The 13,402-nt window shown below is 45.6% G+C and overlaps 1 protein-coding gene across 2 annotated transcripts in view; it reads left to right on the top strand.

Moving 5' to 3' along the window:
• TRAPPC9 (trafficking protein particle complex 9) overlaps positions 1 to 13,402 on the top strand; it is a 585,848-nt gene that overhangs the window by 438,358 nt on the left and 134,088 nt on the right. For both annotated transcript variants that reach the window (XM_006830723.1, XM_006830724.1), the window contains one exon: positions 12,615 to 12,768. In XM_006830723.1, the coding sequence (XP_006830786.1) occupies positions 12,615 to 12,768 (154 nt within the window). The remainder of the gene's footprint in view (positions 1 to 12,614; positions 12,769 to 13,402) is intronic.

Genomic DNA, 13,402 nt, shown 5'->3' with positions numbered 1-13,402 from the left:
AGGGGTGTGCCACATTTTACAGAGGAGGTGGTTGGCTAGAGAAGCTAGGGCCGGGGTGAGATACCGTGTTGCCCCTGCCCTGGAGAGCCCCTGGGTCAGGAAGGGCTGGAACAAGAACCCCTTGCTCTCTGGCTATGAGTTTCTGAGTGAGTTATAGACTGACAGGGAATTCAGAGACTGGGTTCGCCCTCCCGGTCCCAGCCAGTTCCTAACAGGATCCTCCGCCAATACCCTCACTTCATCCAAAATAAATAGAACACACATCAACAGAATCAGCAAAGCTGTTCAGGCAAAGGGGACTGTGAAGTAGACCTGCTCTACTGAGGACCACCTAACCTTCTGGGTGAATACACAGCTTAGCTCACTCCCTGGAAGCCCCCCGGCTAGACCAGCTGTGGAGGGCCCTTCCAGGAGCAGGACCGCCAGCAGCTGGCTCTTAATGCCCTCTCTCTCTTCTCTCCATCATTTCCAAAGAAAAGGTTTTATAAGTTTGCTCTGATTGACCACACGCGTCAGCCATGTTTTTTTAATGGTGTCGTGGACACTTCTGAATGAGGCATTGCATTATGTCCTCTGACATGTGTTGGCCTGTCCCTGATAAAACATCTCATGCCTTTAAGTACAGATTTCAGTCCTGAGTGCACCAGAGGGCATTCCCACAGGGTTAGAGGGAGTACCAGCAGGAGGGGATCTCTCCCAGCCAGAGGTTGTCCTGGTGTGGCACTGTGCTGGATGAGAGGCACTGGACTGTAAGGTTGGTTTGAACTGCAAGGTCTCTGTGAGTCAGAACTGACTGTACCACACTTAACAGCAAGAAGCGGTTGCTGTAGGTGGGTTGGGCTGTTGGTTAAGTGCTGTGGTTTCAGTTCAATGTGAAGGCTTGGTTTCCTTCTTATTGGTATGGGAAACAGCTGTTAACTGGAGAGATAGGTAAACTTCTCCAATGCACAAAACTACTGCTTCCCAGTAGAATCTGACTCATAAGCACCCTGTATGAACAGAACCATCCCATAGAGCTTCCAACTCTGAAACCTTCATGGGAGCATACTGTCTCACCTTCCCCCATGGTGCAGCTGGTGGGTTTGAACCACTGACCTTTCAGCTAAGTAGCTAAGTGGTTTACCGGTGAGCGACCAGATTAACGTGATTCCAAGACTCGAGGTGCTTATTAAGGAGCTCTGGTAGCGTAGTGGTTACGAATTGGGCTGTGAAGCGCAAGGTCAGAGGTTCGAAACTACCAGCAGTTCCACGGGAGAAAGATGAGGCTTTCTGCTCCCATAAAGATTTACAGCCTCGGAAACCCTGTGCAGGGTCGCTATGAGTCGGAACCGACTCCATGGCACTTAACAACAACAAGGTGCTTATTAGGTGTGGACTGTCTTTTTTGTCGTTACTTGACTTCCGATTGATTCCAAATTGGTGACCCATGTGCTGCCCCAAGGGGGTTTCAAGGCTGTGGCTTTCCCGACACGGATCACCAGACCAGTCTTCCCAGGGACCCCTGGATGGAATCGAACGGCCAACCTTTCAGCTATTCGTTGAGCCCTTAATAATCTGCACTACCCAAGAGCTCCATGTAGACTGTCCTGTTGTTTGCTGCCATAGAGTGGGTTCCGGCTCCTAGTGACCCTGTGGACAACAGAACAAAGCACTGCCCAGTCCTCTGCCATCCTCACAGGTGGGCTGTGTTTGAGCCATTGTTGAAGCCACTGTGCCGATCCAGCTCATGGACGGTCTTCCTCGATTTTGCTGACCCTCTACTTTACCAAGCATGATGTCCTTCTCTAGAGACCTGACAACACATCCAAAGTTCGTGAGATGAAGCCTCACCATCCTGGCTTCTAAGGAATATTCTGACTGTACTTCTTCCAAGACAGATTTGTTCTTTCTTCTGGCAGCCCATGCATAGTCATTGTTCTTCCCAAAAGCTATCATTCAAAGGTATCATTTCTTCTGTATCTTCCTTATTAACTGTTCAGCTTTCACATGCATATGAGGCAATTAAAAACACCATGACTTGGGTCAGGTGCACTGTGGTCCTGAAAGCAACATCTTTGCTCTTTAATTTAACACTTTAAAAGAGGTCTTTTGCAGCAGATGTGCCTAAATATGCAATGAGTTGTTTGATTTCTTAACTGCTGATTTTGTGGGCATTGCTGTGGATCCAAGTAAAGTGAATTCCTTGACAGCTTCCATCTTATTTCCATTCACCATGATGCTATTTATTGGTCCAGTTCTGAGTTTTGTTGTCTTCATGTTAAGGTTTAATCAATGCTGAAGGCTGCATGTGATCTTCCATCTTTGCTTCCAGTATTAAGGTGGTATCATTTGCATATTGTAGTTTGTTAATGAATCTTCCACTGAACCTGATATCCCATTCTTCTTCATACAGTTTAGTTTCTCAGATTCTTTGATAAGATGTAGATTGAATGAGTATGGTGAAAGACTACAACTCTGGCACACACCTTTCCTGACTTTAAACCATTCAGTGTCCCTTTGGTCTGTTCTCATGTCTGCCTCTTGGTCTATGTACAGGTTTCTCATGACCACAATGAAGTGTCTTAGAATACCCATTCTCAATTGCTTGTTATAATCCACACAGTCGAATGTCTTTGCTTACTCAACAAAACACAGGTAAACTTCTTTCTGATATTCTCTGCCAGTTTTGGTTGTTAAGTGGCGTTGAGTCGGTTCCAGCTCATTGCCACCGTGTGTAGAGTTTCTGAGGATCGCTGCGGTTAGGAGTCCAGTGATCATTTTAAAGCAGCACACCGGGATTCTCTGCTTTCTTGTTGTTGTTAAGCAACGTTGAGTCGGTTCTGACTCATAGTGACCCTGTATGGGGCTGCTGAGGAGTAGCTGGTGACCTTGAACCGCCAACCTTATTGTTCAAACCGACTTCGCAGTCTGCAGCGCCACACCGGTACGGACTGACTTAGGAATGCTTTCCCCCGTCCCAGCCACTCCCCTCCACCCGCAGTGGAGATCTTACACCTGCGTTTCCCAGAGGCCGGGAGGGAGGCAGGGCTTGGTCTGAGTCACACTGGCTTTGGGCTGCTCCCACTGAGGATGTCGTACCCTGCCAGTCCCTACCAGTCTTGGTTCTCAGTCTGGGTGACTGAAGAGGGACATCTCTCACTGACTTTCCCCTCATGTGATAAGGACAGGCTTATGGGCCTCCTCTCCTGGCACCTGTGACTTGTGGTCAACTTAATACATGTTCATTTTATTTAATAAGATGAATAGACTCAAAATACCCAGGTGTGGTGGGTGGCACAAATGATTTGTGGAACCAACTCAACGGCACTTAACAACAACAACTTACCTAAAGGACTTCTGGTGTGGTGCTGTAGGATTAGCATTGGACTGTGTATCATAAGGTCAGCAGTTCAAACCCACCAGCTGCTCCTCGGAAACCCTATACAGGGTTGCTGTGTGTCAGACCCGACTCGATGTCACTTAACAACAACAGCCTACCTCAAGGAGTCCTGGTGGTACGCTGTGGGAATAAAGCACTGGGCCACAAGGTCAGTTTGAATCACAAAGTCACCAGCTGCTCCTTGGAAACCCTATACAGAGTCACTATGGATCAGAACCAACTCAACAGCATTTTATAACAACAACAACTTACCTAGAGGTTAGGGGTTCGAACACCACCACCCCCAAAGGTGCTGTGGATGAAGGCATAGCACTCTACTTCCCTAAGGATCACAGCCAAGAAAACCCCTTGGATCGGTTCTGTTCTGTAATGCACAGGGTCCCCATGAGTCAGAATTCACTCAACGGCAATGGGTTTTGTTGTTTTTTGCTTTCTTTCTTTGGTTTTTGATTTACGAAGTGTTTGTTACATTAGATCTCCTTGGCTCTTCAGCCCTCTGTGGGCACAGTGGGGTGGGCAGGAGAAGACTGTGGTATGATGCTTACTAAAGTAGAAGTTGTTGGAAAGAGACCCCCTTGGGATCGTACAGAGATCTCCCGTGGCCTCGGTCCCTGCCGTGTGTTTTCTGGAAACTACAGCCTCTTGTCCCCCCTCCCCTCGCTCCCCTTTAAAGGTGAACCTTATTAGTTCTTTTTGGGTTATCAAGCACGGAACTTAAATTGGCCTTTTTAGTGAAACTTAGGAAATATTCTGACCTTTTCTTTGGAGACAGCTCTAGTTTGCTCCCATCTACCTTTGAGGCAAAGGAATGAGAGAACTTTTGCTACACATGTAGGTAAATCAAGGGTCCCTGGTGGTACAGGGGGTTAAGCATCGGGAAAAGTCAACAGTTCAAGGCCACCAGCCACTGTACTGGAGAGCAAAGAGGCTGTCTGCTCCTGTAAAGACTTACAGGAAGATCCCATAAAGATCTCAGAACCCCTACAGGTCAGTTCTGCTTGTCTGATCGAGCCACTGTGAGTCAGAGTGCCCTGGATGACAGCACACTGAGGAGGTAATTCACAGGGGAAGAGAGATGAATGCTCAAAATGTTTCTCCAAAGGGTCAACGACTAGGGTGTTCAGAGCTGCACACTACAGTGTCCCCGAGATGTTGTTGTTGTTGTGTGTTGTCGAGTCAGTTCTGACTCATCGTGAGCCTGCATAGGGTTTCCGAGGCTGCAGATCTTTACGGGCACAGAAAGCCTCACTTTTCTCCCTTGGAGCAGTTGGTGGGTTTGAACCTTTTGGTTTATAGTCCAGTGTTGATCATACAGCGCCACACCAGGAAGATTAAAAATTGGTATTCATCAGTCAGTATGGGCAAGGCAGAGGGTGGGGGCGGGGAGGGGGCACCTCTACACTAATGGGGCATCTTTCTGAGAAGGAATTTGGTTTCCTACGTGAGAGCACTGAACATTTCCTGGCTCTTGTGTCAGGGATTCCGCATGTGGAAACACATCCTGACAAACCGTTATACAGACAGACGGGAACTTAGGCACACAGACCTTTGTCATGCTTGTTGGTTTTTTGTGTAGTAAACACTGCAAAATCAGGAAAGCTCTGAATGCCCAAGAAATTGGAGGATTGTTGGGTGGATTGATGCGTGGGTGTGATAGTGCACCGCCCTACAGCCTGGTTTTTAATAATGTGAGAACATTCATATTAAGAAAAAGCAAGACTTTGTATTGTCAGTGTGGGTTACATGTTAACTGCAAGGCCAGGGTTCAAATCCTCTAGCCGCACCTTGAAAACTCTATGCAGGTTCGTTATGAGTCAGAACTGACTTAATAGCACTTCACAACAATCTACGAGGGGGCTTCAAAAAGTTCATGAAAGAAATTCAAGATCTTTCCGTTCCCTTTCCCCATGAACTCTTTGAAGCTCCCTCGTATTTATGTCTGTGTTTCTGTATATAATATGCATAATGATGTAAAGTTACTAAAACATACGTACTGTCTTAGCTCTCTTTGTTGTTGTTGTTGTTAGGTGCTGTTAAGTTGGCTCCAACTCTTAGAGACCTTGTGTACAACAGAATGGAGCACTACTCGGTCCTCACAGTTGTTAAGTGTGCTGTGCTGTGGTTTGGTATGTTTGAACCCATTGCTGCAGCCATTGTGTTAATCTGTCCTGTAGTGGGGTGGGAGGGTTTTCTTTTTTGACGACTATATTTGGCCAGGTATGATGGCCTTCTCCAGGGCCTGGTCCCTCCTCTATCTGGTTCATGGTGGTTGTGTGCTGTCAAGTCAGTTCCAACTCATAGCGACCCCACATAGGCCTTCAGAGGCTGTAAATATTTACACAAGCAGAAATCCTCATTTTTCTTCTGAGGAGCGTCTGGTGAAATCAAACAGCTGGCCTTGTGGTGATCAGCCCAGTGTGTAAACCACTGCGCCACCATGCTCCTGCTCTTGTATCCACGGCTGCTCTAGAGGAAACACCACCGTGGCTGACTTCAGCAAACAGAAATCTGTTCTCTCTCAGGAGGCTGCACGTCCGGATGTAGGGCACCGGCTACCTGGGAGGGTTTCTCTCTGTCAGCATTGGAAGGAAGCCCTTGTCTCCTTTCACTTTATCTGTGGATCCGTCTTTTCTTGAAGACCTCCATGTGTCTTAGCATCAATCCTCCCCTGATTCTAGGAGATTCACAATGAAGGGACCCGGGTCCAAAAGGTGGACTCTGCTCCCGGCTTTTCTTTCGTGGTGGTAGTAGGTTCCTCTTCCCTGCATGCATCGCTCGCCTTTAGGATGAAAGCTGCTACAGATCACACTCCAGGGAAACTCTCCTTACGTGGGATCAGGACGGTGATGTGGTTATGGGTGTTGCATCCCACCCTAATCTCCTTACAACTGATTGGCAGATCACATCACTGGGAGAAGGCTTACACCATTGCCTAATTGTCACATTACATCACCGTGTACCTGCTAAACCACTGAGAATCAGGGCCCAGCCAAGTTGACACGTATTTTCTTGTTATATTTCCAGGCAATTGGCAGGGGGGGGGGGTGCGCACAGAGGGGAGGATTCAATTCATGTAACAGTCTGAAAAGAGACCATAAAATTAAGATCTTAACATGAAGATGTAATAATCAAGTGCTTCTCACTGTATTTGTTTAATGCTTTTCTCTATTTTCTCTATTTTTACAATAAGTTGGTCTACTTATATAAAAACAAGTCCACAAGAGCCAAAATATGACCTTGAATATATGCCACCTGAATTTAGAGCTATCTCAAAAACAGATTTGATGCATCAGACACTAAAGACCAAAGACCAGAGTTGTGGAATGACATCAAGAACATCATACAGGAAAAAAGCAAAAGGTCATTAAGAAGACAAGAAAGAAGGAAAAGATCAAAATAGATGTCAGAAGAGGCAATGAATCTTGCTCTCCAGTGTAAAGATTCTAAAGCAAATGAAAGAAATGAGGAGGTAAAAGAGCTGAACAGAGAATTTCAAAGGGCAACTCGAAAAGACAGAGAGACACATATTATAATGAAATGTACAAAGACTTGGAGCTATAAAACCAAAAGGGAAGGACACACTTAGCATTTCTCAAGCTGAAAGAACTGATGAAAAAATTGAGCCTTGACTTATAATATTGAAGGATTCTCTGGGCAGAATGTTCAAGGATGCAGAAAGCATTAAAAGAAGATGGAAGGAATACAGAGTCACTGTACCAAAAAGAACTAGTCAGTGTTCATCGATTTCAAGAGGTAGCATATGATCAAGAGCCAGTGGTACTGAAGGAAGAAGTCCAAAGGTGCACTGAAGGTATTGGCAAAGAACAAGGCACCAGAAATAGATGAACTACAAATTGGAATCTTTCAACAAATTGATACAGTACCGGAGGTACTTATTCATCTATGCCAAGAAATTTGGAAGACAACTGTCTCACCAACTGATTGGAAGAGATCCATGTTTGTGACCATTCCAAGGAGAAGAGACCCAATGGAATATGGAAATCATAGGACAATACCATTAATATCATATGCAAGTGAAATTTTGCTCAAGTTAATTAAAAACAGCTGCCACAGTACATTGACAGAGAATTGCCAGAAACTCAAGCTGGATTCAGATGAGGACATGGAATAGGAATATCATTGCTCACGTCTGATGGATCTTGACTGAAAGCAGAGAATACCAGAAAGATGTTTATCTGTGCTTTATTGACTATACAAACATTTTCAACTGTGTGGATCGTGACAAGCTATGGACAATGTTTAGGAGAATGAATGTTTCAGGACACTTAATTGTGCTCATGAGGAACCTGTACATAGAACAAGAGGCAGTTGTTTGAATAGAACAAGGAAGGCATTGAATGTTTTAAAATTAGGAAAGGTGTGCATCTGGGTTGTAATCTTTTACCATATGTATTCAATCTGTATGTTGAGCAAATAACCCAAGAAACTGGATTATATGAAGAAGAATGTGGCATCAGGATTGGAGGAGACTCATTAACAACCTGTGCTATGCAGATAATAAAACTTTGTTTGCTGAAAGTGAAGAGAACTTAAAATACTTACTGATGAAGATCCAAGACCATAGCCTTCAGTATGGGCTGCACCTCAATATAAAGTAAACAAAAATCCTCACCACTGGATCAATAAACAATATCAATATAAATGGAGAAAAGATTAAAGTTGTCAAAGACTTCATTTTGCTTGCAGCAATCAAGAAAATAAATTGCATTAGGTAAATGTGCTGCACAAAGCCTTTTTAACGTGTTCAAGAGCAAAGATGTCTGTTTGAGGACTAAAGTGTGTCTTGACCCAAGCTGTGTTATTTTCAGTAGCCTCATATGCAAGTGAACATTGGACAGTGAATAAGGAAGACCATAGAAGATTTTTTTGCATTTGACTTCTGGTGTTGGAGAAGAATGTTAAAAGTACCATGAATGCCACAGCCTGCCAAAAGAACAAACAAATCTGTGTCGGAAGAAGTACAGCCAAATGCTCCTTAGAGACCAGGATGGCGAGATTTTGTTTCTTATACTTTGGATCTATTTCCAGGATAGACCAGTCCTTCCTGGAGAAGGACATCAAGCTTGGTAAAGTGAAAGGTCAGCAAAAAATAAGATCCTCTCAATAAGATGGCTTGGCACAGTGGCAGTAGCAGTGTGCCTAAGCATACTAGCAGTTGTGAGGTTGGCACAGGACCGAGCAGTGTTTTGTTTCTGTTGCGCATAAAGTCGCTGTGAGTCTGAACCATCTCGATGACACCTAACAACAGCAGTAGCAAGGCTTAAACTCCGAAAAGCACAGTAAATATAAAGCTTCTAAGGACTCCTCCAGTACACAGGGATTTCCCTCATCCTTGTGAATCTCAGCCCTGCGCACCATGCTCCCTGCTGTTTGCTCTTGACTGATTGACACCCAGGTACCTCTGACCCTAGCTGGCATGGTGGCTGTGACCTCTTCTTAAGGTTTAATACTTATTTCTGCACTGTGAACATCATTCCTCCTTGTCTCCTGTCTGTCAAAGGGCATATCCCCAAGGACTCATTAGAGCCTTCTGTGTTTGGTGGGAAATGTTGGTGGTACCATAGGCAATGCCACGGTAATACAAAACCATACGTATGTCCACTCAGCTCTCTGTCATCTCTCAGTTGGAGGTTCATATGGGGACCAGAGTTCAGGAGATCCTAACAATGAGCCCTAGCGTGGCCTCGTAGGATAAGCTCTGGACTGCTAACCAAAGGTTAGTCACTATGAGTTGGAACTAATTCAGTGACACTTAACAACAACAACCCATGAAGAAAATGAATCTTTGTCTTCTTCTTCCCTCTATCGGCCCATGTCAGTATGGAGTGCCTGCCATACTGATTCTCCACTTGGTTGTTACACAACCATTCTTACCCGTGACTGGGTTGTGGTGATAAGAGTACATTGCCTTCCCCATCTGACCCAGCTTCGATGGCTTGATAATCAGAACTCTACTAAAGGAAGATAAAAAAGAAAACAACTTTTGATAATTGAAGTGAGGATAAATTGCTACAATTTGATGAACTTGACCTATATTCATGAGGTAGCTCAAAATACCAACAGAGAGGGAAGAAGTCTTCACATCAAGTATCAGTGCTATCCCCTCTGCATTCTGGGTAGATAGAGATGGGCAACTTAGACAATGGCTACCTAAAATGTTGTTGTTTTAGGTTCCATCGAGTCGATACCGACTCATGCACAGCAGAACAAAACATTGCCCGATCCTGGGCCAACGTCACTATTGTTGCCATGCTTGAGTCCATTGATGCTGCCACCTGGCCAATCCATTTCACTGGGGGTCTTCCTCTTTTTCCTAGACCCTCTACCTTACCTAAAATGAGGGGGTGATAAAGGCACAAAGTGACTGGCTTACAAGGTTTCATGAGGGAGTTTAGTGTAAGAGTGGGGAGGCGGTTTAGATAGAGTCTCCACTGAATAGTTTTCATTTTGTCTAGACGGGTCTGGTGAAAAGACATGGGGCTAAGATTCTTATGATTCAATACTGAGTAATTGTTACTGACTAATTGTGACTGTCACAATTGTAAAGGTAGAAGTTTTGTAACAAAAATGGGGGAGTAGTTAATCTTACAGTTCAGAAACAGAGGACCTTAGTATCATCAAGGGAGAAGAGCACAAGCATAATGCGGCACCTTATCTAGAGAAACAGCTACACCAGAAATGGAGGCAGAGATGGGGACATGGAGAGAGGGAGCAGCTGAGGACTCTAGATTCATGGGAAGAGAGGGGCTGAGAGCTGGTGGCCAGGAGGCAGGCTTGCAGAACGTGTCCTTTGGTGATTTAAATTATTATATATGTCTGAGTGTTTAAAAAAAAAAGAGAGAGAGCTAAACTGAATAGAGAGAAACACTGTTAACTGATGGCACATGGAAGGGATTAAAATTATTGTAATGAAACAAGGTGTATGATTTGTTGAATATAAAACTGATGATTTGCCCTGTAAACTTTCACTCAAATCACAATAAAAACTTAAAAAAAAAAAGTAAAGTATAACTAATTTGTTATAGTCCCAAATTTAAATTCAATGAATCCTTAAAATAAAAATTGATATTATAAGAAACAACAAAAAGATTTGTATCAGGGATCAAACCCAAATGGACTGTCCACCTGGCATGCTTGCTGACCTGTTTCTGTAGAGGTATGCACACACACCCTTCTGCAGAAGTAAAGTTTGCCTTGCCAAGGTAGAAAAAACAAAACAAAATGTTGCTTCCCTTTCCCACCTAGCAACTCTAAGCCTTCTTGGAGGTTTATGTGACTAAAATGATTATAAATCATCAGTATGTTACAGTCTTGTCAATATCGATATATCAATATAATATCAGTTTAAAAAAAAAAAAAAGTGCATTGCCTTCATTTCTACTTCTTGTAATGGGCCTTATTTGCTGGACCCCAGAATCTTTGAGCCTGGGTAAGAGCACAATACATCTTTTTAAAAACCAACATGGTTTACTTGCACAAAACCGATCGTTTATGAGAGAGAGAGATCGTGAATGTCCTTGAAGTGGTTTTTTTGTGGGTGTGAAACAAATGGTGAGAATTTGAATGAGTCCCTCTTAATATAGCAATGAAATTAAGTCGAATTAATTTATCAAGTCACGCTCATGCCCTGATTGAATCTCCTTGCATCTATCTAAAAACGTTGTGATACTTGAAAATAAAATTAGCCAAGCCCTCCCCTGGGCCCAGCGGACTTCTCCTCCCCCTGGGTGGGTGCTAGAAGATGGATTTCAGCAGAGTGAGACCAGCCCTGGCTGTGGGAACATGGATGAGTGCAGGCAGGCATTGTGCACATGCGCTGTTCCCCCAGCATGGGAAACGGGGCAGCGGGCGTGAGTAGGTACAATGTCCTGGTACAGTGAGAAGAAAGGTGAGTCTGGCCTGAGATATCATGGCAGGCTCTTGACTCACCCATTCATTTATTCAACTAGTATTTCAGGAGCAACTACAGTGTGCCAAATATTAGTCTTAACCTGGAAAACTGTGGTAGCAAGACCCAGAGACTGTCCTCCTGTGAGGAGCTGAATCCCAGTAGGGTTGATAGGCAGTTAACAAATGCTGAAATAAATAAAATGATTGCGTTTCATCAAATGCTGCAGTGAGGAGGAAGCGGGGGAGGGGAGAACAGATACTGCTATAATGTGGTGGTCCGGGTAGACCCGTCTCAAGCTTCTCCCTAAAGAGCCCAAGGAACCAACTGTGCCTGGCTTCAGGAGATGGCTACTCCAGGCACGGAGGCTGAGACAAGAAGAGTTCTGCTGTGTTCTTGAAACCACCTTAGGTCAGGAGGGCTGGACACAGCGCGCAGTGGGGGACATGATGCTTGAGCAGAAACCTGGAGGGAGAATGGGCAGTGTTTCCCCCAAATTTATGTCAACCTGCTGGACCATGATTCTCAGTATGATGTAATTACCCTTCCTGTCGTAAATTCTCACCTCTGTGACATCTACAGGATTAGGCTTGTGTCTTGGGTCAGTCTCTTTGTGATAGAAAAAGGGTTAGACAAGGGAGCAGACATCAGAGGGATCCCTTACCCCCAAGAACGAAGAGCTAAGAGTGGAGTGTATCCTTTAGACCTTGGGTCTCTGTGCTGAGAATCTGCTTGACCCAGGGTAAGATTGGTGGCAAGGACCTTCCCCAGAGCCAACACAGAGAGGAAACCTTCCCCCCAGAGCTGTACCCTACACCTGCCTTACTCTGTGTTAAGGGCCCCCACTTGTGGTATTTGAGGCAGGATACTGTCACTTCTGGTGGGGATGTGGGAGAGGGAAGGTACGCCCGTCTTCATCCACCAGTGTGAAGAGTGCACTGAGGAGGGTATGTTTGATGGGATCTCGATGATGAAGTAATCACCCTTATTTTGTGATTTTCAAGTTGGGGGATTTCAGTCCTGGCTGAGACTATATCTAAAGCACAGTGCAGCCTGCCTACTTCACCCCACTGCAGAGCTGAAGTTTCCATCTGGGCAGCAGGGCCCTCATGCGTGGGCTCGAGCCTCTGATGGTGTATTCATCTCCAGAGCGTGTGTTTGCCCAGCTCTGAAGGCAGTACCACCCTGGCAGTCTCGCATTTCATTTTCTTGGAATGATTCTGCTGTGAATGAATCATGACAGTACCTCATTATCCCGTCTCATGCAGGCAGCCGTGCAAACTACCCGACTGATGAGTTCACTCTTGTCTGTCTCCCTTCTCTTAGGATGGCCATCCAAGTGGACAAATTCAACTTCGAGAGTCTCCCAGAATCCCCTGGGGAGAAGGGCCAATTTGCAAACCCCAGACAGCTGGAGGAAGAGAGGCAGGAAGCCCGCGGCCTGGAGATCAGCAGCAAGCTGGACATCCGATGGACGATCATATCCTTGCTTTGGTTCCATGGGGCCAGGGAGGGCATGACCCTAGAAATGCCATGGAGGGAGGTGTGGGCAGACGTAACGGCCCAGTGGCCACACTTAACGATGTATTGATTCAGAGTCAGGAAAGGTCTTCCTGTGCTGTTGCTGCTCTTGTCTTGGGTGCGGAGGTTTCGGGCCAGTGGTGGTATTCATGTTTGTGACAGGTTCTGATGGCCACCTCTCGGTTCTGGGCTCTGAGAGTTCCGGAGCTGACAGCTGAGAACCTGAATGCAATTGTCTGGGAAACAGACTGAACGGGCGTGGAGACACCGCAATGAAAATGCTGGGCATGTTCCCCAAGGGGCGTCCCTGCAGGGAACGTTTCCTCAAATCATTGATCCTGCTCTGGACTTTAGGAGGCCTGGCTCCTGGTGGACACCAGTGGATAAATGAATGAGTGAGCGAGTAAGTGAATGGATGCATGCTCTGGAGAGAACCCAGACCGTTTGTTCTGCAGCACACACAGTGAGCCCACTCTGTCATGTGCTCAGGAGCCAGCAAAGGCCAGGTGTCCCTGCAGGGGACCTGAGTACCTGTAGTGGACACCATAACCAGGATAGCACAGAGCACTGGGGGGGGGGGGGGGGGGGGGGGG

Source organism: Chrysochloris asiatica, unplaced genomic scaffold, assembly GCF_000296735.1.
Source record: "Chrysochloris asiatica unplaced genomic scaffold, ChrAsi1.0 scaffold00001, whole genome shotgun sequence".
Classification (NCBI taxonomy): Eukaryota; Metazoa; Chordata; class Mammalia; order Afrosoricida; family Chrysochloridae; genus Chrysochloris; species Chrysochloris asiatica.
The sequence above is the reverse complement of the archived record's forward strand: the minus strand, read 5'-3'. Positions and strand labels throughout refer to the sequence as shown.